Genomic DNA, 23,099 nt, shown 5'->3' on the forward strand with positions numbered 1-23,099 from the left:
AGTAAATGAAAAGAAGTCAAAACTAGTGCCCTCGCAACAGATTATATTCCTGGGTGCCAGCTTAAATACAATGGCCCAGATGGCTTAACTCACGCCAGACAAACAAGTTCAACTAACTCAATATTTTCAATTACTGGGAAAAAAGTCCCATTTCCCTGCAAGAAAAATTCTGCAGGCCCTGGGATTCATGGCATCCTGCATTCTACTAATACCATATGCCAGACTGCATATGAGGAAATTACAATGGTACCTAAAAAGTGTTTGGACTCAACACTCTCACAGTTTAGAAGCAGTAATACCAATGATTCCCTGCCTACAACAGGAGTTTCGATGGTGGGCACAAGCATGTCACCTAAACAAGGGCCAGCCTTTTACCCAACCCACAGCCAGGCAAACTCTACAACAACAGATGCTTCGGATTATGCCTGGGGAGCACACATGGCAGGAAAATACATTCAGGGCAAGTGGACCACAGACCAGATGCATCTTCACATCAATCAAAAAGAGATGTTGGCTGTTCAAAATGCCCTAACAGCTTTCAAGGACCTTCTGCATCCAGGACAATTATTAGCAAAGACAGACAACACCACAGTAATGCGGTACATAAACGAGCAAGGGGGCACTCATTCTTATCCTCTATGTAGGCAAGCCATGACCTTGTGGAACACAGCTGTAACGTATCAAGTTCACCTGCAAGCACAATTCCTGCCAGGAAAGAAAAATACTCTGGGAGACGATTTCAAGCAGAAATGTCATGGACCCTCACGAATGGAAATTGAATCCACAAATCTTCAGCATGGTAACGCAAAAATGGGGATGCCCAGACATAGATCTTTTTGCCTCCCCACTGAATTGCCAACTACAAAAATTCTGCACAGGGACTTATCACAAACAAGCATGGAAAGTGGACGCTCTCTTGTTCAGCTGGAAAAACCTAAAAGTTTATGCCTTCCCGCCACTGCATCTCCTTTCAAAGGTACACCTAAAAGCCAGACAAGAAAAACCACAGATGATCCTGATCGCTCCAGACTGGCCACGCCAGCACTGGTACACTATCTTAAGGAACTTGGCTCAAGGACCACCATGGATTATGCCTCAAATTCCACACCTTCTGACTCAACAAAACAATCAGATCCTGCACGGTCAGCTCAAAACCCTAAACCTAGCTGTATGGGCAGATACATTAGCCAAACAGGCAACACCCTCTCTCTAAAGCTGTTATGGATGTTATTTTGGAGGCCAGGAGGCCTAGCACCAGGAAAGCATACTCAGAAAAATGGAAGAGATTCTGCGCCTGGAACCAGGCTCAAAACCTTGACCCTCTTGTTCCAAACATTATTTTACAATACTTAACTGAGATGCTGGACAGAGGCCTATCCTTCTCATCAATTAAGATCCACGCCTCTGCCATTTCAGCTCATTACAACACGGATCCTTCTTTATTCTCTCATCCCTTGCTAAAGCAGTACCTCAGAGGGGCTAAAAACATAAGACCGCTCCGGAGAGCACAAACACCGACTTGGGACCTCAATTCCGTTTTGGAAAAACTGACCCTACCACCTTTTGAGCCAGCCAACACAGCCGATCTAAAATTTTTATCATGGAAAACAGCTCTGCTCCTGGCAGTAACTTCAACACGAACAGGTTCAGAGCTACAGGCATTAATGGTAGTGGAACCTTTTATAATTTTTCATCAGGACAGGGTTTCTTTAAGGACAAACCCTACCTTTATGCCAAAGGTGATATCTAGTGTGGCTCTTAACCAAACCATCCATTTGCTAACTTTTTATCCAAACCCCCAGAATAAAGGGGAGAAACTTCTGCATTCTTTGGACATACACAGGCAGCTACGCTTCTACTTGGACAAAGCTTTCACGAAAACTGAGCAACTGTTTGTAGCATATGCTGCAGGATCACAGGGCAAGGCTATCTCAAAGCAGACTATATCCAAATGGATAGGACACTGCATTCGTTACTGCTACACACAGCATGGAAAATCAGTCCCAAATACCATTAGGCCACATTCCACCAGGGCAACAGCCACTTCAACAGCCTTTCTCAGAGGAGTACCTAGCAAGGAAATTTTGGAGGCTGCAACTTGGAGTTCAGTGCACACCTTTACCAAGCATTATCACTTGCCTCTTTGCTCTAAATCCAGAGCAGGATTTGCTACTGCAGTTCTGCAGGGCCTCATAGCCAATCCTAACTCTTTATAGACCAGCCACCCAACCTTAGCTTTGGGATTTTACCCAAGTGTAATGACTGCAGCAGTGTAACACGATGAACATAGTACAGTTTTGTACCTACCATAAATGTAGATGTTTGGGTGTTCACACTGCTGCAGTCCAGGTTACCCTCCCTCCATCCCCTCTGAACTAGCTGGACTTATCTATACCTTTCTATCCTATACAACCTTTGTGGTGTATTTGCTTGTAACTGAAGGTATTGTTTTTATTTTATATGTATATTTTTTATTAGCAATATGTATTGCCTACCTATTGGGGGCACCTGACATCCGGGGCAAGAAAAACTGAAGAAAATGGCATCGGATGCATCTTATATACCCCTGGCGTACTGACGTCAGGGAAGAAGCGACAGCAACCGACGCTGGACCAAGACTTTGGAGCTCTGGCCAACTGTGGGACCGCCTGACGGCAGGATAACCCAAGTGTAATGACTGCAGCAGTGTGAACACTCGAACATCTACATTTATGGTAGGTACAAAACTGTACTTTTTGCACACTGCCTGCTGAAATACTTCCTTCTCAGATGTCTAGTATTAAAGTGACTGTTTCAGTCAGCTGTAAGTTTTTTACAGTTTTTAGCTGATTTTTAGAACAGACTTTTGTGTTTAACAGGAGGATTCCCTCACTATGCTTTTTCTTATAACCTTCCGGAGAAGGATCATCTTGGGTAAGGGTTTTCTTTCTTTCTTTTCATTGCTGTATATGGTTTTCTTTAGGGGATGGAGAGTGGTGGTATGACCTCATTTGTTGCATCTAATTACATGAATTTTGAAGATGGAAGACATCAACCTCTAAAGAATTTTGGGGGATAAAGCTGAAGCTGTGGCTGACTTAACGTGTTATAGTTAATTAGGTAATGAAGCAGAGATTTCTCTCTTGAGTTACTGTTATGGTGAGTAGTCTTTAAGTGTGTTTTGTAATATGCTGCAAGGCAGCTAAGTGGATTTTTATTTTATTTTTATTAGTGGGATCAAACATCTGTAATGTTTAGTAATGAAGCATTATGTAAAATAACCTATGTACAGTTCAAGAAATGCTTAATCTGTAGGGCATTTAACCCTTACAGTATTAGGTTAACTTTTGCATGTATTTTAATTCTAGCATGCCGTTCTTCTGAAGCAGTATCAGAATTACTGCCATGTTTTAAAACACAGGGATGTCATCTGCATAAAAAGCATTATTTATGCGCAGCAGTGAAGCTCTTTTTCCTCTCTTACAGTGAAGCCAAGACCTGCCTTAAGGACAAACATGTAGCATTCATTGGGGACTCCAGAATCCGGCAGTTATTTTATTCATTTTTAAAAGTTATTAATCCTCATGTCAAAGAGGAAGGAAAGAAGGTATACAATAATTTAACATTTTATGCTTTCAGAATGTGTTGAGATACCATTTTATAAAGTGCTATTCTATGTTTGTGAATGCATAAATCATATTGCAGTTATTGTAGAAGTGTTTGTCAGTGTTTGCAGTATGTGTAGTAGCATTTAATATTTGTTGATATACAATTTCATTTCTGCTCTTGTTTGTAATTGTATCTGTGAGCATGGAGTGGGAAATAAGTATGTTAGCCTGAATTTGAGAAATAGTTGTAACATTTATGAGTCTTTATTAAAGAATGTTCTTATTGGATGAGTGAAATTATGGAAAAGTAGTATTTACAAATTGATGATCACAAGATTAAATGCATGTTCCTAACAGTGACTTTGTGTATTTTGGCCATTAGATATCTATTTAGTAGTCATGAGCCTGTCCCATTAACAAAAGTAAACACTTGTCCTGCTTTGAGGTACATTTCACACTGTAAGTCAGTTAAAATAAGGTAAAGATGCAGGGGATTATGATCCAAAAATGAGACACTGGTGCTTTTCTACTTATCTGTTAAAAGGAGAATTTAAGGACTAGGAGGTGGAAGTGATTTGAGAGTTAATAGGGAAGACAGATTTTTTTTTCAGAAGAGATAGCTAGTGAGTGGGATAAATAGAAACCAGAGATTTAAAGCATGGTAAACATAACCGAGAAAGAGATATGGGAGCAAGTAATAGGAAATATTTAGAGGTGTTGGCAAAGGAAAATCTATTGCAGAGTAATATGAATGTCACAGGATAAGAAGAGGAGCAGCTGGAAAGTATTTAAGAAAAAATAAGGGAGTATTTGGATAATATACATGAATTTAAAAAGATTGCCATTAAGCAACTATTTTTGATAACACCTCGAGAGCACAAAAAAACATTAGCATAATGACTTGGGCAACAGAAAGTAGAAGGGGTTATCACCAAAAATAGGTGACCTGCAACAGGAAAAATAACCAGAGATCCTATAGATGCATTAGAGGTATTTCAGAATTTTTATAAACATTTCTATAAAGCCATGGAATGTGGAAATCAAGAAAAAACACAAATGGAAATGTGTATGGCAGACTCAATTATGCCAAGGTTAGCGAAAGATGAGGCTCAACAATTTAATAGCCAAGACATGAAGAGATTAGATAAAATGATGATGTATAAACAATCAAAAAGGGAGTCTCCAGGAACAGACTGTATTCCTTCAGAGGTTTGGAAGATGGGAGGGAAGAAAGGGATAAATGTCTGGGAGGCTTTGTTTAACAAGATTTTAAAAAGGGGGTACCGTCTTCTTGCAAGAAAGCTGTGGTGACTGTATTACCCAAAAATGGTAAAGACCATTCAGACACTGGGTCATATAGATTAATTTCAGTCTTAAATGATTATAAAATGTTTATGTCTATACTAGCTAAGAGAATGGCAAAGGTGTTGTCAACATTGATAAATATAGACCAGTGATGTTTTGTGGAGGGGTGGCAAACATTAACAACATGAGTAGAATAATATTGATTCAGAGGAAAGTAGAGTTTAAGAAAACAGTGCTGTTGTTGTTGGGTCTTACTGGAGAGAAAGCATCTGATAGAGCCAGCTGGGAGTATGGCAAATATAGCATTTGCATTCCCCTGATAAAATAATATGATAAATTAGGAGGGTGTATGAAGGGTGGATGGTAAATTAGGAGGGTATATGAAGGGTGGATGGCAAGAATTAAAGTGGGAGAGTTCTGGACAGGCTGTGTTTGAAGACAGGAACTAGTCAAGGGTGTCCTGTTTCCTGTTTGTTATTTGCTTCATATTTAGAGCCATTCGCAAAGAAAATAAAGGCCTCACATATTCAAGGAACTAAATGGTATGTTAATCAAGAAAAGCTAACTTTATTTGCAAATAATATTACTTTGTACTTGATAAATCCAGGAAAAGACATTTCAGTGTTGTGGAATATTTTGAGACCGTTTTTAGAGTTGTAAAATAAATTAAGATAAGACAAAGTCTATAAAGGTAAAGGATGTGTCCCCACATAAATTGGTTCAGCCATACCCATATTTACAGGGACATGACAAGATGACATATTTAGGTGTATGGCTTAAAAAAGGATTCCATGATGGCAACTAAGGATATGTAGGAAGAGAGTAAACAAAACATAAGACAAAAATTGAGAAGCCGGAGGTTCTCATTTACGGATAGTAAGTCACAAGCAGGGACAATGTTTTAGTCCTTGTAGTTTTACATATGGGTTAGGCATATATTTATCATCCAGAGGAGAAATTGCAGACAATAATTAATAAAGAGGTGAAGAAATGTATCTGGGAGAAAAAGAGGGCAAGAGTTAAGTGGGGGTAAGATTATCCTTGCCATAGTTCAAGGTGTTCTAGGATTACCCGATTTTAAATGATGCTTTAGAGCAATGCAGTTAACATTCATATAAATAACACAAGCAGAGGGTTATAAATCAAAGTGGAAGGGGATGATGATAAAACAGTGGAAGTTCTAGAAATAAGGACAGAGTAGTATTTTGGATGCAGGTCCTTAAAGAGAATGATATCTACCATACAGAGTGTTGTATTTATAAAGTAGGAGAACGTATTCTAAGAACTAAGCCACTATGGGAACTGAGAAAGGAGATTATACCAAAAGAGAAGTAGGAATATAGAAAATATGCTACCGGAGGCTAGAATTTACTGGAGAAAATAAACACAGGAACCAAGGTATTAAGATTAAGTAACTAGAAAGGTAAAGGTAATAGAATAGGATGAGGCCAGGCAGAAGTTTGAATTGCATGTTGGAGAATAGCTTCCCACCAGTGACTGATAACAGGTTGTGGGCAAAGAAAAAGGATAGGGTAATGTTTTACTCAGTTCTAGAATAGAAACTTGAATAATTAGCTGGACGTACTCAGTACAATGAGATATGTATAAGAATTAATCAGAGCAGGGTAGAAAAGATTGGGGAGAGGGAGAGAATAGAAAGGCAGTTTACAAAGCAATAATCTGAGGCCTTCCACATGGTTCCCAAGTATGTCCAGAAGGTTTTGCATTTTAGCTTAGAAGTGTTTGTTGTAGGTATTTTATATCCTGAGCAGTCTTTTTATTTTTCTCACGTAGATAGCAATGCTAGTGGTGTATTGGGGAAGAGAAAGGTAATTGGGGCCATTTTATGAATTTGTACTTTGTCAGAAATGTTTATGAAGCAAATGGTTGTAAGCAATGAAATAATTCATCTGATGTTGTTAATCTTCACGTAATCCTTGACTGTGGGGGCTCATTTCCGAGCCTCGGAAGCAACTCGCCCGTTATTCCATCTTGTGCCTTCCAAAACCTCTCGAGCTAGGCTCTACTCATAATGCTCCTCACCAAATTACCTTAGATCTTGTTTGTCGCTTCGTAGTGCCAAAAAAAAAAATCTCTTTCATCTGATGTTGTTAATCTTTGTTCATTCCTTACTGATGGGTTATCAGTTCTGTCATCGGAACCGAGCCAGCCAAAATCACGCTCACGTCAGCCAAAAACTCTTGAGTCAAAGTCCTACCCAAAATGTCTGCTCCCTGTTACCTCAGGTCAAGTCTGCAAGTTGATATATAAAAGTAGAGGCTACCTCTGGTCATAACAGACCTACAAGACAGGAGTACATGAGATCAACCAAGAACCTCCGGATGGGGGATGGAGGGTGGGAAGTAATGAATGAACGAAGATAACACAGATGGAACGTTATGGTAAGACATAACTTCTTTATCTGATGTTGTTAAACTTTGTTCATTCCTTACTGATGGGACAGAGTCCCAAGCTACCTATGTTCCTGAGTGGCCCTCATGGAAGGACATTCCTGAGCACCATGGAGCCAAAGGAAGCTCTAGCTCTGGAGGCCAAGTCCAATTTGTAATGAAGAATAAAGATATGAGGTTTGGCCCAAGTTGCAGCTGAACAAATATCATTGAGGGAAGCCTTAGCATGGAAAGCTGCTGAAGTTGCCATAGACCTTGCAGAATGTGCTTTGGCTCTATGAGGCAAGGTGAGATTATTTTTGTTATAGATAAAAGTAATACAGTTTCTCAACCATGAAGCCAATGTAGCTTTTGATACAGGATGACCCCCGTCTAGGTCCAGAAAAAGCCAGAAACAGTCAGTCAACTAGCCCTCCAGTAACTGGGAAAACTACTCCTGTACCAATACACTTGCCCAGCTTTTCCTGGAATTCATTAATTCCAGTGCCCAGGACCAGCTCGTTCTTACCCCCCACTAGAGGTAGCAACGTCCTTGACCTGGTCATTACTACCAGACCATTGCTCTACACCAGTAGTCAACTCCTCCCTGGTTAGATCTGACCACAAACTAATCACCTTGGAAATCCATACCCCCCCCCCCTGCAAAAGTAACCACCATAAAAAAACTTCTCCAAAGCTAACTTTGGGCTCCTAAATACAGAGGTGGCTAACTTCACGGCACCCATGTAAATGTAGAATAGTTGCATGACCGGCGAATCATACACCAGTACACTGTATGAACATGTACACAAGTGCATGGATCTTGCCATACCCAATAGAACCAAGGCGCTCTCCTCCGAAAAAAGGAAGTCAATTGGTGGTCCCCTGCCATAAACAGACTCTACAACAGAAGGAGGAAACTGATGCGGAATAAGATGAAGTCCCAAGACTGGAAAACTCCCTTATCAGCCTCAACAAAAAGTTAAGATCCCTCATCAAATCCTCTAAAGCTAACTTTAAAAACAGAATTGCAGCATATAGTAAAGACAACCACAAGGCCGTCTATAGTTATGTAAAGAATCTCAATGGCTATACCCAGATTTGCTCTGAGCTACTGCACAATGGTACCTCCTATACTGAGCCAACAGATATTGCCAATATAGTGGCCGACAGATTCAGTGCCAACTTTGCCCCCCCCCCCCCAAAAGGACCAATCACAATACCAGTAAATTTCCAGGCGCCCAGTATTACTGCTGCACAGGTTAAAACAGCACTGTCCAAGGCCAAGAATACACCTTCTGTGGGACCTGACAATATCTCTGGCAGTGTTCTACATGAACTACAGAGTGAACTGGCACCTCACCTGTGTGCCCTATTCAATCACAGCTCACCTCAGGCTTTGTCCCTGCCGAATGGCACACTGCTACAGTCATCCCTCTCCACAAAGGAGGAGTCAGTACAGACCCTGGGAACTATCGCCACACTAGCCTGATGAGTCTGATGTGCAAAGCTATGGAATGCGTTATCATGGACCTAATAAACAAGGATATAGGGAATCTCCAAACTCTGGATCCCACACAGTTTGGTTTTGTGAAGGGTAGATCATGCCTGTTCAACCTGGTCGACTTCTATGAGTCAGTCACCAGAGCTGTGGATGAAGGCAGGGTAGTTCATACAGCCTACCTTGATCTGGCCAAGGCCTTTGATACCATTCCCCACTCAGGAATCGTAGAAAAACTCACTAAGCTAGGCATCAACCCCTATATCACTAGGTGGGTTGCAAACTGGCTCATAGATAGAACCCACAGTGTGAAAGTAGCTGACTCCAAGTCAGACTGCTGACCAGTCATGAGTGGAGTCCCACAGGGTTCGGTCCTGGGTCCTCTCCTGTTTGGTATCTACTTCTCTGAAGTAGAGGCCAATACGAAGGGACTCTGGCTGACAAAGTTCGCAGACGATTGCAAGCTGGGAACTATTATTAACTTCCCAAGTGATATTAACATCCTACAGAAAGGCCTCGCTGAGACCAACGACTAGTGTCAGAACCATGGTCTTAAGCTCAGTGCCAAAAAATGGGCCATCATCTCCTTTGGGAAAAAACTGGTTCCCATGAATTAGCATATTGATGGTAGTCCACTGAACACAGAAGGTGGTATAAGAGATCTGGGAACACAGGTGACAGCAACCTCTCTTTTGACCACCACATTGCCACTGTGGTTAGAAAGTCCTTCTATGTGGCACATCTCATTATAAGGATTTTGCATCCGGAAAGAAAGAGGTCATTGTTTTGTTCTACTCTTCCCTCATTAGGCCAGTCATTGAGTACAATGCCCCATTTGGCTTGTACCTCAGTAGACACCTGCAACAACTGGAGAGGTCGCAAAAGTACCTCATAAAGAGGATCATAGGCTTTAAACACTTGTCCTGTATGGACAGACTCAAAAAACTCCCAACTATTCCCTTGTCTCATATCGCCTACTTAGAGGCGATCTCTGCTTGAATTACAAAGCCATGTCTGACCCAGCGCTGTTAGAAATGCTACATATAAAGAAATCCCAATCCCTCCGCACCACATGCTCCAGAGACCTCAACCTCATTACCACAATCAACAGAACGTGCCGGAGGGACAGGTTCATAAACCCAGAGACTGCCCATTCTATGGAACAGACTTCCCATACATGTCAAGCAGGGCACCTCACTGGCCCTCTTCAAGAGAAATCTTGATGAGTGGATGGGAAATAGAAAATTCACCCTGGGGATCATTCCTGTGGCTCTGCTCGACAGAGGTGCTGGGAACTAAGGACTTTTTTGCCGCATGGTGATCGCAGATCAGACGCCCAGGGTCAAAGGCGACGGACCGACATTTTATCCTCTGGCCTTTTTGTCATTGATGGTCCGCAGAAGAAGCATTTTTTGGGGAATATTTTAGTTTTCTTGCTTTTTCGTGGTTTCAGACCCAGTCAAAGTTGGGAAAAGTACCATTAGAATATTTTTTTTTTCTTTTTCTTAATTCAGTGGTTTTTCGTGTTCAGAAAAGTGAATAATTGTGCCGTTGTTGGGAAACAGATAATCGAGACTCAGACTATGTATTCTAAGAAGGTTGGGATAAGCATAAGACGTTGTTGCTGTTGGGTGTCCTAGATGTGAATAAGCGCACTATAAAATCTAGTGGGAGAGCCGGTACTTGTTAGAGGTCGAAAGGTCGAAGCAGAATTGCCGCCGCCCCCGGAACCGGCTTCTTCTCTTCAGGAAGCGCATGGTGTAAGCCTGAAATAGAAGAACCGGAAGTACGGACTGGGGCAGTTAATGCTAGGTTTAGGAGGTGTCGTGGAGGAGGGAGGTTTCCAGGGAGAAGGGGGGGATCCGGTTGTTACTTCCCTATTGCAGGATTGGGGCAGCTCAGAGGCCTTTCAGGCTCTCAGGTTACAGGAGGCAGGGCAGGCCTAGGTACAGGGGTGTGGTTAGGCTCCTTCTGTTCTTAGGCAAGGCTTCTCCCAGATTAGCTGGTGGCACCCCTTCTTTTGGTGCTTCACCCCTAGTTCTTGCATAAACTGTCTTCAGAAAGCACTGTGGAGCAACTTTGAGAAGGGGTTCTTAAGACGATTAGGGTTCTTTGCCCCTCCTGCCTGAGAGAGGGAGTTTTGAGAGCCTTTCGATGTTTCAGGAGTCTTGACTCGGATCTTCTGCAGTGAGGATTTGATTCCCATTCTGATGTTCTCCTCATTCTGATTATGGGATGTGGGGAGTATTAAGGTCTTCTCTTCTCCTCCCGATGTGATTTTTTCTTTTTTCAGTTTCTCTTCATTTGGTGAGGGAGCATTTTTTCCAGGAAGTTGGGACTTGGAACATTGTTTTACCCTTAGGAATTCCTTTAAGGACTTGGCCATTTTGCCTTTGGCTTAACCTCCTGCTTTTACATTCTCTTAATTTCTTTTTAAATCTCCCTTTTCCCCAGGCAGTGCCTCCTGCTCATGTTAAACCGATAGGTGTTCTTTAAGAGTCCTAGGCAGACCAGTTCTTTTTAAGAAAAAGAGGGTGACCTTTGGACTGGGGTCAAGAACTGTTATACAAGGCTTCTGTGTAGATAGAAATAGATTACAGATAAACATGTTGAAATACCAAAACTATCTCCTTCTTGCCATACTTCCATGTTGAAATACCAAAAACTATTGGCTCTTCATTACTAAAGTCTACCAAACATGCTTGTTGAAGGTAAGAGTTGTCTTCTTTTACAATTCTAGTGTAAGTTTTTGATTGTAAAGGTCTACAGATTTAGTATGTGTTTGCATCAGGTAAAAGCATTCTTTGCAGGTGGGCTTTGATGCTGTACGGCCTCGTCTATGTATGCTACTGGATGTTGGGCCATTATCTGACAGGGATTTTAGTTGCCCTTTTCATGATGGACAACAAGTTTTTAGATGTTGTTACAATCTGATGTGTTGTGTGCTAAGACTAAGTTGGTTCAGTTAGTCTAAATGCAAGGTTTTTATAGAAAGCCTGTTTGAGAAGTAAAGATTTTTTGCCTCCCAGGTTAGGCCAGTTTAGCGGCGTACTAGGTACTAGAGGGTGGGGTATCTCAGGGCTCATTCCAGGTTGAGCCGAGGGACAGACGCGGCGAGGCCAGGCTCAGGGCAGGTTCAGGCCTGTGAACTTCTCCTGCCAGATCTTCAGTCTCCACAGCCTTCAGGGGTCAGTCCTTTCTCCTTACAGACAGGGTGACTCCTTTTTTCAGAGCCTCTTTTAAATTGAGCTTTTTGATGGGAAAGGCACTTGGATGGGAAAATTGAGCTTGTTTACCTTCCATACCTTGTTTTGATATCATAGGCAGGCCATTTTCCTGACGCATACCTCCACAAAGGCATTTGCTCATTACTCTCCAACTCTTCAACAAAGATAGGTAGCCAGACAGAGAATTCTCTGTTACCAAAAAGGGGCACATTTAGTACCCTATAAAGGAAACAACCCTAGGCCAATTTTTCCCCTTATCTATCCTCAACACTTATCTGTCAAGACACGAGAAAATGTTTACGTATAGACAAATTTTGGCGTTACATTCGACATTCCTTGATATCATAAAGACGTTAAGCAGCCTCTATCTCTCTGCTATTGCTGGATCCATTGATGGGAATTTGGATTCTATATCTGGCTTTCCTTCATGTTCTATCAGTTCTACCGAGTTGCACTTTGGCCTCGCGCTCAGCATTATTTGTTCACGAGCTCTCTGCATTGCTCCTTGGCTGTCTCAGTGCTTCAAGTTGTTCACGAAACAGGATTAAAGTCTTGATCCGGTGCATTGTTCTGGCCTGATTGGAAAGGAAGGGACCCTCTCATTGCCGATTTCTTGCCTGGCATGAAGGGATGGTAAGATCATCTTCTGGATTATGTGATAGATAAAAGAATTAAGAGGGCATTCTCAGAACGAAATAAAGTCCAGTCTAGTCTACCTTCAGGACATGTGCATTTTGGTGTGAGTGTGAGACTTTCATCCCAGATCCCCTTTTTGTTGGACCAAACAAATCATCTTTCATCAGGACGAACCTTCAATCATCAGTTGTCTCATTCCATCTTATGTTTGGCATCTTGTATTCTGGTGCTTCCTTATGTTCTGGGCATATGATCTCAAAAAAGTATAATGCCAATGTAAGCAATGAACACCATCAAGTCATTCAAATAACACCACCAATTCGGACCTTGTCATCATTAGTCATTCAAATAATACCTTCATAGGGGCAAGAGGAAATGTTGTGGTAAAATCAGTGGAGAGTGTGAGACAATCAGAGGCGCAGTCTGCCTCAGACAAAGGATGCCTCAGACAAAATAGATGGAGCTCACACAGCAGACAAGTGATAAGACAATGTACGCCAGACTACAACAAACATTGAGAACTTGGCAGATTTGTTAGCAGTATTAACTGCAAAGTTTACTTCCAGGATTTCATTTTGATTCTAACAGACAACACAACTGTCAGTGTGTACAACAACTCTAACAGCATGAACACATGTCTTACACATTCTGCAGGCAAGGTTTACAGGGGAGACTGCTCTCAGTTTACAGCTAAATCTTTACAAAAAGGTTTTTCTGCAAGCAGAACTCCTTAGCAGATGTGTTGAGCAGACAAATTATGGATCTACAGTATGGATCCTCACAAGGGATGGATCAAGAAATTGGAAATTGATCCTCATTCAGTTCAGACATAAACTCCATTCATTTCTCCACTAAACCACCCACTGTTTCTCCCGCCAAAGAAAAAGGTTTCAGGTTCTTTCCCACAGCTTGATCTTCTTTGTTCTGTCTTTCAATCTCTGTGTCAATTTCTTCCTCTGCCTGCCAGCCTCTGCCTCTCCTAAAAGCCAGACTAGACAAGACAAGACAATTATGATGAAGGATGATTGAAGATTATGATACATTTGGCCTCTACAGCATTACTACTATCTGGGAAGCTGAAGCCTACAGTCACGGGCCTCCATTTCATTCCCTTCCTTCCACAGGAGGACAGCTGCTCAGGCCTGGTCTCTTCTCACTTCCTGCTTTCCACTGGCCCCACTAACAGCCTGGCATTTGATGTATAGTTCCACCAGAACCAGAGCAAGTTTTTTTGTTATGAAGAAAAGCTAGAAGGTACAGTAAAAGGAAGCAGAATACTAGATAAATTTTTTTGATTTTGATTGCAGCAAAGGATTTGTTTGTTTCTGAGCCTAATTTAAGTGTGGCTCTGTGGCTCTTCAATATACTAGGTTCATACTGACAAAACTTCGTCTCTCTTCATTATAAGTTCACATGCTGCAGCAATTTCGCTGACTATGAATTGTTTCCACCATTGTTGGAATTTCCAAGCAAAGCAATTAGCAAAGGCAAAGAATACCCAGACCCCACTAAGCTCCTACTCCCTGCTTGGGATCTCAAACTTGTGTTGGAGAAACTCACTCTACATTAAGTTTGAGCAGCTACTACTGAATTCAAAGTTTTTTTCTGGAAGACTGCTTTTTTTTGGCTTACCTCTGCAAGAAGGGCTTCTGAGGTCTGAGTTTGAGTCCACTTATGCTGATTGAGCCTTTCTTAATTTTTATATCTTTACGGTATAATCTTTCCTTTCTAATCCCTTTTGTGGTTTTGTGCGGTTCGGCTTGCCTTTTATACCATTCTTTTACTTTTTTTAAAAATCCCCAAAAAATAAAGATTTTACACACTTTTTACAGATTACAGGTTATTGGGCATATTAACATTACAGAAGGGTCTCTCACAAAAGGGTTCAGGCAGTCTCAGCAGTTATTGTTTTCTTGGCTGCAAAAAAACAACCAAGCAAACTATTTCTATGGGTATTGTTTTGCTGATTGCTTGTTTTTCAATTCCACCGTGTTCACTCCATCATGGGGGGATTAGGCCCAGCTCAGGCTACACTTCCTTTACTGACAGCTTTGGGGGGGGCCTTTTTGGATATTTTGGACTTGGATATTTTATTGGAGTTCAGTTTTTCTGCATGCATCACCTTATCACCTACTTCCCTAAATCCAGGGTTAGTTTCACTGGCTAGTTTTGCAGGGCATTTTTTTTTGCTTCTGCCTCCTGGGTTGGCCATCCTCCCTTACCTCTGCTTTGGGATTCTACCCAAGTGTAAGGACTGCAGCAATGTGAGATGAAGAACATAGTACAGTTACTACCACAGTTGTGTGTGTGACATAGAAGATCCACATGTGCTCCACTTACCCTCCTCCTTCCTCCCCTCTCTGTAGTTAGAAAGTTGTTGCTGGGTTGGGTTGTAATATGTATATTATATATTGTATATATATTTTTATTTTTAGGATGGTTGGTTGTTTGTTTGTCTTTTGTTTTGACCTTTATTTTTAGGGTCTTCTTTTAGGGTCTTCTGACATCTGGGAGGATAAAGACTGAGGATATGATTTGTAGCGTCTGACGCCCCTTCCTGTTTCAGGCCAAATGCCGTCTTCTTTGAGCCACGCTTATTTTATATTTGATATTTCGGGCCGACCGAGGCGGACTACCCAAGTGTAAGGAGACTGCAGCAATGTGGATCTTCGACATCATACATTTATGTAGGGTACAAAACTGTACTTTGGGTGGCATGATGCCAGGGTAATCCTATGGGCTAGGCTTGTAAAGGCTCCAGGGCCATTAGCCTAGTACACACATATGAACTTCTATAAGGCTGTACAGATTTCCTGTATCTGTCCAAATACCATGTGTAATTCTGTTGTTACCTTATTGAGCTCTATACCTATCATATAATATGTATCTTGAATCAAATGTATTAATCTAAATTGAGTGTCTTTATAGCATTCCTTCTAATCTGAAAACCCCAAAACACCCTGTTCCTTTGTCAGTGTTAGTCGTTCCCTTTTGCTGTCCCAAGTAATTTCTTTTTCCATATTCTTCATGTTTGGTCTCTTGGTTGATACATATGAGCTTGACTTACATAAAGAAACAGTGTCACCAAAAACATCTTAATCATGTGTGTCTTATCATTGTCCATAAATAGTTTCCATTGTCTTTTCCTACTTTTAATTGGTTGAGTAGTTTCTTCCAGCATTTTCTTGGTTGCTTGGACAACATCCCAGTGCAACCAAATTCCCAAGTATATTATACTGTCAAGACCCATCAAAAAAGAGAAACTTTGTTCCAGGTTGTGTTGTGGATTGGTAACATATAATATTATGTCATGTGCAAAAGAAAGACTAGTTTTTGTTCGCATGTATCCATGTGTATCCCGTTGTGTTTGATCCCTGGTTAAGCTAATGGCTCTAAATATAAAAGAGATTGGTGAAAATGGACAACCCTGCCTAGTTCCTCTTGTAAGGCTAAACACTTACACAACTTAATACCGTACTTCAGTCTAGATTGCGTTCTTCTGTAAATATTAAATATTAATGTTGTTCATGTTTATGGAAATCCAAATGCCTCTCTTCATAAATTCCCAACTTGGTCTGTTAAGTAGTTTTTCACCATTTGTTAACCTATTAACATTAATATAAAGTCCAGTGCATCCTTTTGAATGATAAGGGTTCTGTTAATATTGTCAGATGTTTGCCTACTGTCTATAAATCCACAAGTGATCCAGGTCTGTTGCTCTCTGCAATTTCTTTGCCTTTCTTTTTGTTAGAATTGCATAAACATTATGTAATCATGGTACAGAATTGAAATAAACCTGTACGATTGTGGGGCTTTCCTTCTTTCGTTGTGACTACAATTACTGCTTCTTTCTAAGTCAGTGGCACATCCTTACCCAGACAGATATTGTTAAGAAATACTAGCCTGACTTTTAATATCTCCTGCTCCTTGCCACTTGTATTGCAGTTCCATCATCACCTGGATTTTTCCCTGTATTCTGGTTTGTTGTTGCTTCTTTATTAACTCTTTCTTCTGCTCTTAACCAAGGAAGTTGTAATTGTCTGAAATATGTTCCCCTTTCCTGTGCATTACTCTCTACACCAACAGTTTGCTTATTTAGTGTGGTGTGATTAACTTTTTTCTGGGTCCAATTCTACCATACAGTTCTCATAATTCCTAATTGTAGTTATCATTTTTGTCAACCTTTTGTTACCTCAGATGTTGAGCCAATGATTTGGCTGCTATAGGGTTTTTATCCAAATTAATTATTTTAAGGTTCCTGACTCACACCAATTTCTATACAAAAGCCATGCTGCTGACCTAGAAACCATCTCACAGGGGCCCAAGGGAGTTAAGGTCTCCATTGCCAAAAACCCTTTGCCTTCCGAGAGAGATTCCAGATCCTTAGAAAGGTGGGGAAAAAAGGTATATACCTCGGCTACCTTATCCATGAGGGCCTTAAATTGTCAGTTTCATATGCTAAAATACCAACAGTTTCTGTTATCTCAATTGAAAAGTAAAATGTCACAACCTGAACAACCAGACATGAAGGAGTTGCAGGATTTGATGCATAGTGCAGAACAAGTGGGTAAACATACCTTACAATGTGGTTTTGATGCTCTAGAGGCTTCATGTAGAGCTGCTGTTACAGGTTCAGTCATACGTAGGCATGCCTGGCTCAAGGAACAAGCCTTGCCTGATCATGTCAAAGCTAAATTACTAGACGCCCCTCTTCAAAAGAATGTACTATTTGGGGCAAATGCTGAGGAAGTATTACGGAAAATGGAGGAAAAGGCTAAATCGATGCAAACTGTGAAAGAATTTCTGCAGGTCCAACCCCCACGTTTTAGTAGAAATTGGCCTTCCAAAAACTGGTCCTTTCCTGCCACAGACAAGACCCCAAAGAGGCAGATACAGGCGCCCGAGGGGCAGAGGACAAGCACAAGGCTCGTACAGAGGCAGACAATGGCAAGCTCCTACACAAAGAGGTGGTGAGGACAACTCGCAATCCTTCAGAAAGCAAAACCAATGACTTTCCCCTTTGCATGCCAACCAGGTCTCAAATGGCAGCCCCCTTAGGAGGAAAGCTGGCACTATTCTCAAAAAATTGGCATATTGTTACAAAGGACAAATGGATCCTGGACATTATAAACAGAGGCTACAAATTCCATTTCCATACCCTTCCAAAAATGAAAGGCATGCCAAACCTGCCACACAATCAGAGGGCAGAGGCACAAAAGCAAATTTCAGGTCTTATAAACATGAAAGCTATTCAAGAGGTACATACACACGAACAAGGTCAAGGTTTTTATTCCAGGCTATTTCTGGTGCCAAGGAAGGGAAATGATTGGAGACCGATTTTGGATCTTTCCATCCTAAACACATTCCTACTCGTACCAAAATTCAAGATGCTCATTCTACAGCAACTTCTTCCCATGCTGGGCAAGGAGTCTTGGCTGGTAACATTGGACCTCAAGGAGGCATACCTGCATGTCCCAGTCAGACAAAATTGCAGAAGATACCTCAGATTTCTTGCAGGTTCAACCCATTATCAATTCTCTGCATTGCCCTTTGGTTTATCTACTGCGCCCAGAGTATTCACGAAATGCCTGGCATCAGTAATTGCCTACTGCAGACTTCAAGGGATACAAATATACCCTTATCTGGACGACTGCCTGATCCAAGCGGACAGCAAGCACATTCTTCTGAAACATCTGGGTTATGTAATAATATTATTAAACTCTCTAGGATACACAGTCAACAAAGAGAAATCAAGACTAATACCCTCTCGGAAGATAATTTTCCTGGGTGCCAATTTGGACACAAACACCCAGATGGCCTACCTCACGCCAGAGAAGCAGGGGCAACTAATTCAATATTTCAGAACACTGGAAAATTGCACCAGGCTGACTGCAAGGAAAATCCTGCAGGCTCTGGGATTCATGGCATCTTGCATCTTACTAGTCCCATGTGCAAAGCTGCATATGAGAAAACTACAATGGTACCTAAAAAACATATGGTCTCAACACAGCCACAGTTTGGAAACAATAATACCATTAATTCCATGCCTGCAAAAGGAATTTCTGTGGTGGGCTCAAGCATGCCAAACAAACACAGGTCTTCCATTCAGCAAGCATCAAGCAAATCAAGTCATCACAACAGACGCCTCGGACTACGCCTGGGGGGCGCACATGACAGACCGGTGCATTCAGGGCAAATGGACCCAAAAAGAAAAGCACCTTCACATCAATCAAAAGGAAATGCTAGCAGTGATAAATGCTATTATAGCTTTCAAGGACCTTCTACAACCAGGTCAGCTATTGATAAGAACAGACAACACCACAGTTATGTGGTACATAAACAAGCAGGGAGGAACACATTCTTACCCCCTATGCAGACTGGCCATGTCACTTTGGAACATGGCCATGGACTTACAAATGGAACTACAAGCACAGTACTTGCCAGGCAAGGAAAACACGCTGGCAGACAACCTAAGCAGGAATATGACAGATCCACATGAATGGAAGTTGCATCCAAAAGTTTTACAGAAATAATCCAAGAATGGGGAAGGCCAGACATAGATCTCTTTGCCTCTCACAAAAATCATCAATTGACAAAATTCTGCTCAAGGATCTTCCATCCAAAGGCCTGGAGAGTGGACGCTCTCTTTCAGTTGGACATCAATGACAGTTTATGCCTTCCCACCTCTTCCTCTGCTGCCCAAAGTCCTATTGAAGACCAGAGCAGACAGACCAAATATGATCCTCATTGCTCCAGACTGGCCAAGGCAACACTGGTACCCACTCCTGAGGAGCCTGACTCATTCCCCACCATGGACCCTGCCTCTAATGCCTCTTCTTCTAACTTAGCACAGCTTCAAAACTCTTCACAGTCAGCTGAAAACACTCAATCTAGCCGCATGGAAGATTCCTTAGCATCGCAGCAGGCCCTGCTCTCCAAGGAGGTGCAGGATGTCATTTTGGAAGCCAGAAGGCCATCAACCAGAAAAGCTTACTCTGCAAAATGGAAATGTTTTTGTGTTTGGAATGAGAAAAAGGGCCAGTGCCCTGGAAAACTGAATTTACCTCAAATACTACAATATTTGACTGAACTGTTAAGCAGTGGACTTTCGTTCTCCTCCATCAAAATCCATGCCTCAGCCATTTCTGTAGAATACAACACTGATCCACCTTTATTCTCTCACCCTCTATTAAGACAGTTCCTCAGAGGGGCTAAGAATTTAAGACCTCCAAGAAAACAACCAATACCTGCTTGGGATCTTAATTTCATTCTGGAAAAACTGACTTTGCCTCCTTTTGAGCCAGCTGCCTCATCAGATTTACAATATTTATCCTGGAAAACAGCTTTCCTTCTGGCTATCACTTCAGCTCGTAGAGTTTCAGAATTACAGGCTCTTATGGCTGTCCAGCCTTTTATCATCTTCCATCAGGATAGATTTTCATTACGTACCAACCCGTCCTTTATGCCTAAAGTGGTATCCAGGGTAGCTTTAAATCAGGCCATACATTTACCTACTTTTTATCCTAATCCTCTAAACAAAGGGGAGAGATTGCTGCATTCCTTGGACATCCACAGACAACTGCGTTATTATCTGGACAGAACAAAACCTTTCAGAAAATCAGAACAGCTTTTTGTGGCCTATGCGGTAGGAGCTCAAGGAAAGTCAATATCCAAACAGACAATCTCAAAATGGATAGCCCACTGCATACGCTTTTGCTATTCCTTTCATGGCAAAACTGTACCTACAGGCATTAGAACTCATTCTACCAGGGCCACAGCCACCTCTGCAGCCTTCCTCAGAGGAGTTCCTACCAAGGATATTTTAGAAGCAGCCACTTGGAGTTCTGTACATACCTTCTCCAAGCACTACAACCTACCATTATACTCCACATCTAGAGCAGGCTTTGCCACTGCAGTCTTGCAGGGCATTTTGGCCACTCCTAGCTCCACCTAGTGCCTACCACCCCTTTCTTAGCTTTGGGATTCTACCCATCTGTTATGACTGCAGCTGTATGCACGATGAACATAGTACAGTTTTGTACCTACCATAAATGTAGATGTTCGAGTGCTAATAATACAACTACAGTCCAGGTTTCCCTCCCTCCTTCCCCTCTAGGGGCCTTCTTTTATGGTGTATTTGCTTGCAACTACTGTTTTTTGATTATATTGCATTGCATTATTACATAATTTTATGTATTGCCTTCCTTCTGGGGGCACCTGACATCTGGGGCAAGAAAAACTGAAGAAAATGGCGTCGGCTGGTTCTTTTATACCCCTGTCGCACTGACGTCAGGGAAGAAGCGACGACAACCGACGCCGGACCTAGACTTTGGAATTCGGCCGACCGAGGACCCGCCTGACGGCAGGAGAACCCATCTGTTATGACTGCAGCTGTATTAGCACTCGAACATCTACATTTATGGTAGGTACAAAACTGTACTTTTCTACGGTCTGATAAAGCATTTGTGAAAGCAGTTACCATCTATTAAACGTTTTACACTTTTTAAGCACATTTTATGCACCTTCGAGTTGTGTTTTATTCCGTTGGCATTTTTGTTTTAGTTTCACACCTTATTAAACAGTTAAATCGCCATAAAACCATAAATAAAAGATTGTTTAAACATCGTTTAAATGTTCTAAAATGATTTAGACAGTCCTAAAATCAGTTTAATTTAATAATGATAGTATACCATTAAAATTCAATAGTAAAGACACTGCTTTGAATCTTCCGTAAAAAATCAATAGCAATATCACCATCTTGTGGGCAAATTAGTTATTGCATGCCTCAACCAAGAAACGGATACAAACAGAAAAGAAAAACATGGGAAGGAAATAATAATATTTATAAAGTTGTAATCATAAAGTGTTATTATAAAATAATACTATTGTACAATATTAACAAGCCTGGATTTGAAAACTCTACAAGTATCAGGGCTAAAGAAACATTTTCATTCAAGACTGTGGGTTTATTTGACTGTAAGACGAGCTGCCAGTACAACTCCCTATACTCAATGCGAGCCTCCCATAAGCCCCCCCCCCAACATCTCTAGGGATCTTATCCAAGACAAAAAAATAAAAATGTTGCCCTTGGACAATCTAAACAATATCAGTACAAGACATTCCTATTATTCTTATTTTTCATATCATTAACGTGTTCATATATTCTCTGCTTTAACTTCCTTTCTGTCTTTCTAACATAGAAAGCTGTGCAGTGAACACAGTTTGCCAAATATACCAACCCCTCGGAGTCACATGCACTATATGCTTTACCATAAATAAGTCTATTCCTAGCCTCTAGATTCACTTTACCATCCTGTTTAATATAAGGGCATTATGAACATTTTCCACATTTAAATGTTCCAAATTTACCACGGTTTGAAACATTGTGAGTTTTTTGTTCTATCAGTTCCTTCAAATTCTGTCCCTTCCTAAATATACATTTAAGTGGGACACTAGTTAAATCCATTAAGATCTGTTAAACTGGATAACCTGTTCCATTCCTTCTATGCTGTTAAAAATATTTTGGAAGTGTCCTCATTAAATTCAGTTAAAAAAGCAAGTTCAAAGTTGCTAGGCAGACTAGTATTATCTGAATCCTTAGCTCTTGTGGTGAACTCCTTACCTGTAATTGGGATGAACTTCTTGGTATGATCCTGCTTTACCTCATTATATATCTCCTCTGTCAAGTTAATTGGATAGCCCCTGTCTTTAAACATGTTAATTAGTAACTGGCATTGCACTTCAAAGTCACCATCATCAGAAGTCATCCTGCTTATCCTGACAGACTGACCCTTTACGATACTCTTTTTTGTGTTAATGTGTGGCACTATGAAAATGAAGGAAAGAGTTGGAGTATGTCTCCTTCCTGAACACCTCAGATTTATAAGTACCATTGCTCTTATCAGTTGCCACATTCAAGTATTCCAATCTTGAATGGTTAACTTTACTCGTAAATTTCAAAAAGCTAGTGGTATTGGCAATGTAATCCATAAGCTCATAAAATCTAGGTTCAGTGTCCACCCAAAAAATAACTATGTCATCAAGGAAACGTTTGTAAAGCACCCATGAGTCCTTGAATGGTGAATTAAAAATAAATTTACATTCCCAAACCATCAACACAATATTGACTATATGGGAGCACATCTAGCTCCCATAGCTACACCAGTGGTTTCTTGGAAAAATTCTCCTTCAAAGAACACAAAATTGTTCTTTAAAACAATTTCCATCAAAACCAGGCACACACGAAATTCATTAAAGCGCAAGCCTGTAAACTCGCTAATGTCTTCTTTGAACCATGTCAGCCCCACATCGTGGGTATGCAACCAAAGAGATCCACAATGTCAATTGTTGCAAACAACATATGGTCACAGTACAAGTCATTTTTTACATATCTCAAAAAATCTCAGGAATCTTTCAAAACATTACTGTCATCCCTTGTGATTGCCTTCAACTT

General features: G+C 41.1%; 1 protein-coding gene across 1 annotated transcript in view; it reads left to right on the top strand.

Annotated features, from left to right (window-relative positions):
* Nucleotides 1-23,099, top strand: part of CASD1 (CAS1 domain containing 1) — a 1,910,820-nt gene that overhangs the window by 328,632 nt on the left and 1,559,089 nt on the right. Inside the window, exon 3 of the mRNA XM_044065969.1 lies at nt 3,466-3,586. Coding sequence (XP_043921904.1) covers nt 3,466-3,586 — 121 coding nt within the window. The remainder of the gene's footprint in view (nt 1-3,465; nt 3,587-23,099) is intronic.

The sequence above is a fragment of the Protopterus annectens genome, chromosome 3.part0 (assembly GCF_019279795.1).
Source record: "Protopterus annectens isolate FY-2018-M chromosome 3.part0, PAN1.0, whole genome shotgun sequence".
NCBI classification, from domain to species: Eukaryota; Metazoa; Chordata; order Ceratodontiformes; family Protopteridae; genus Protopterus; species Protopterus annectens.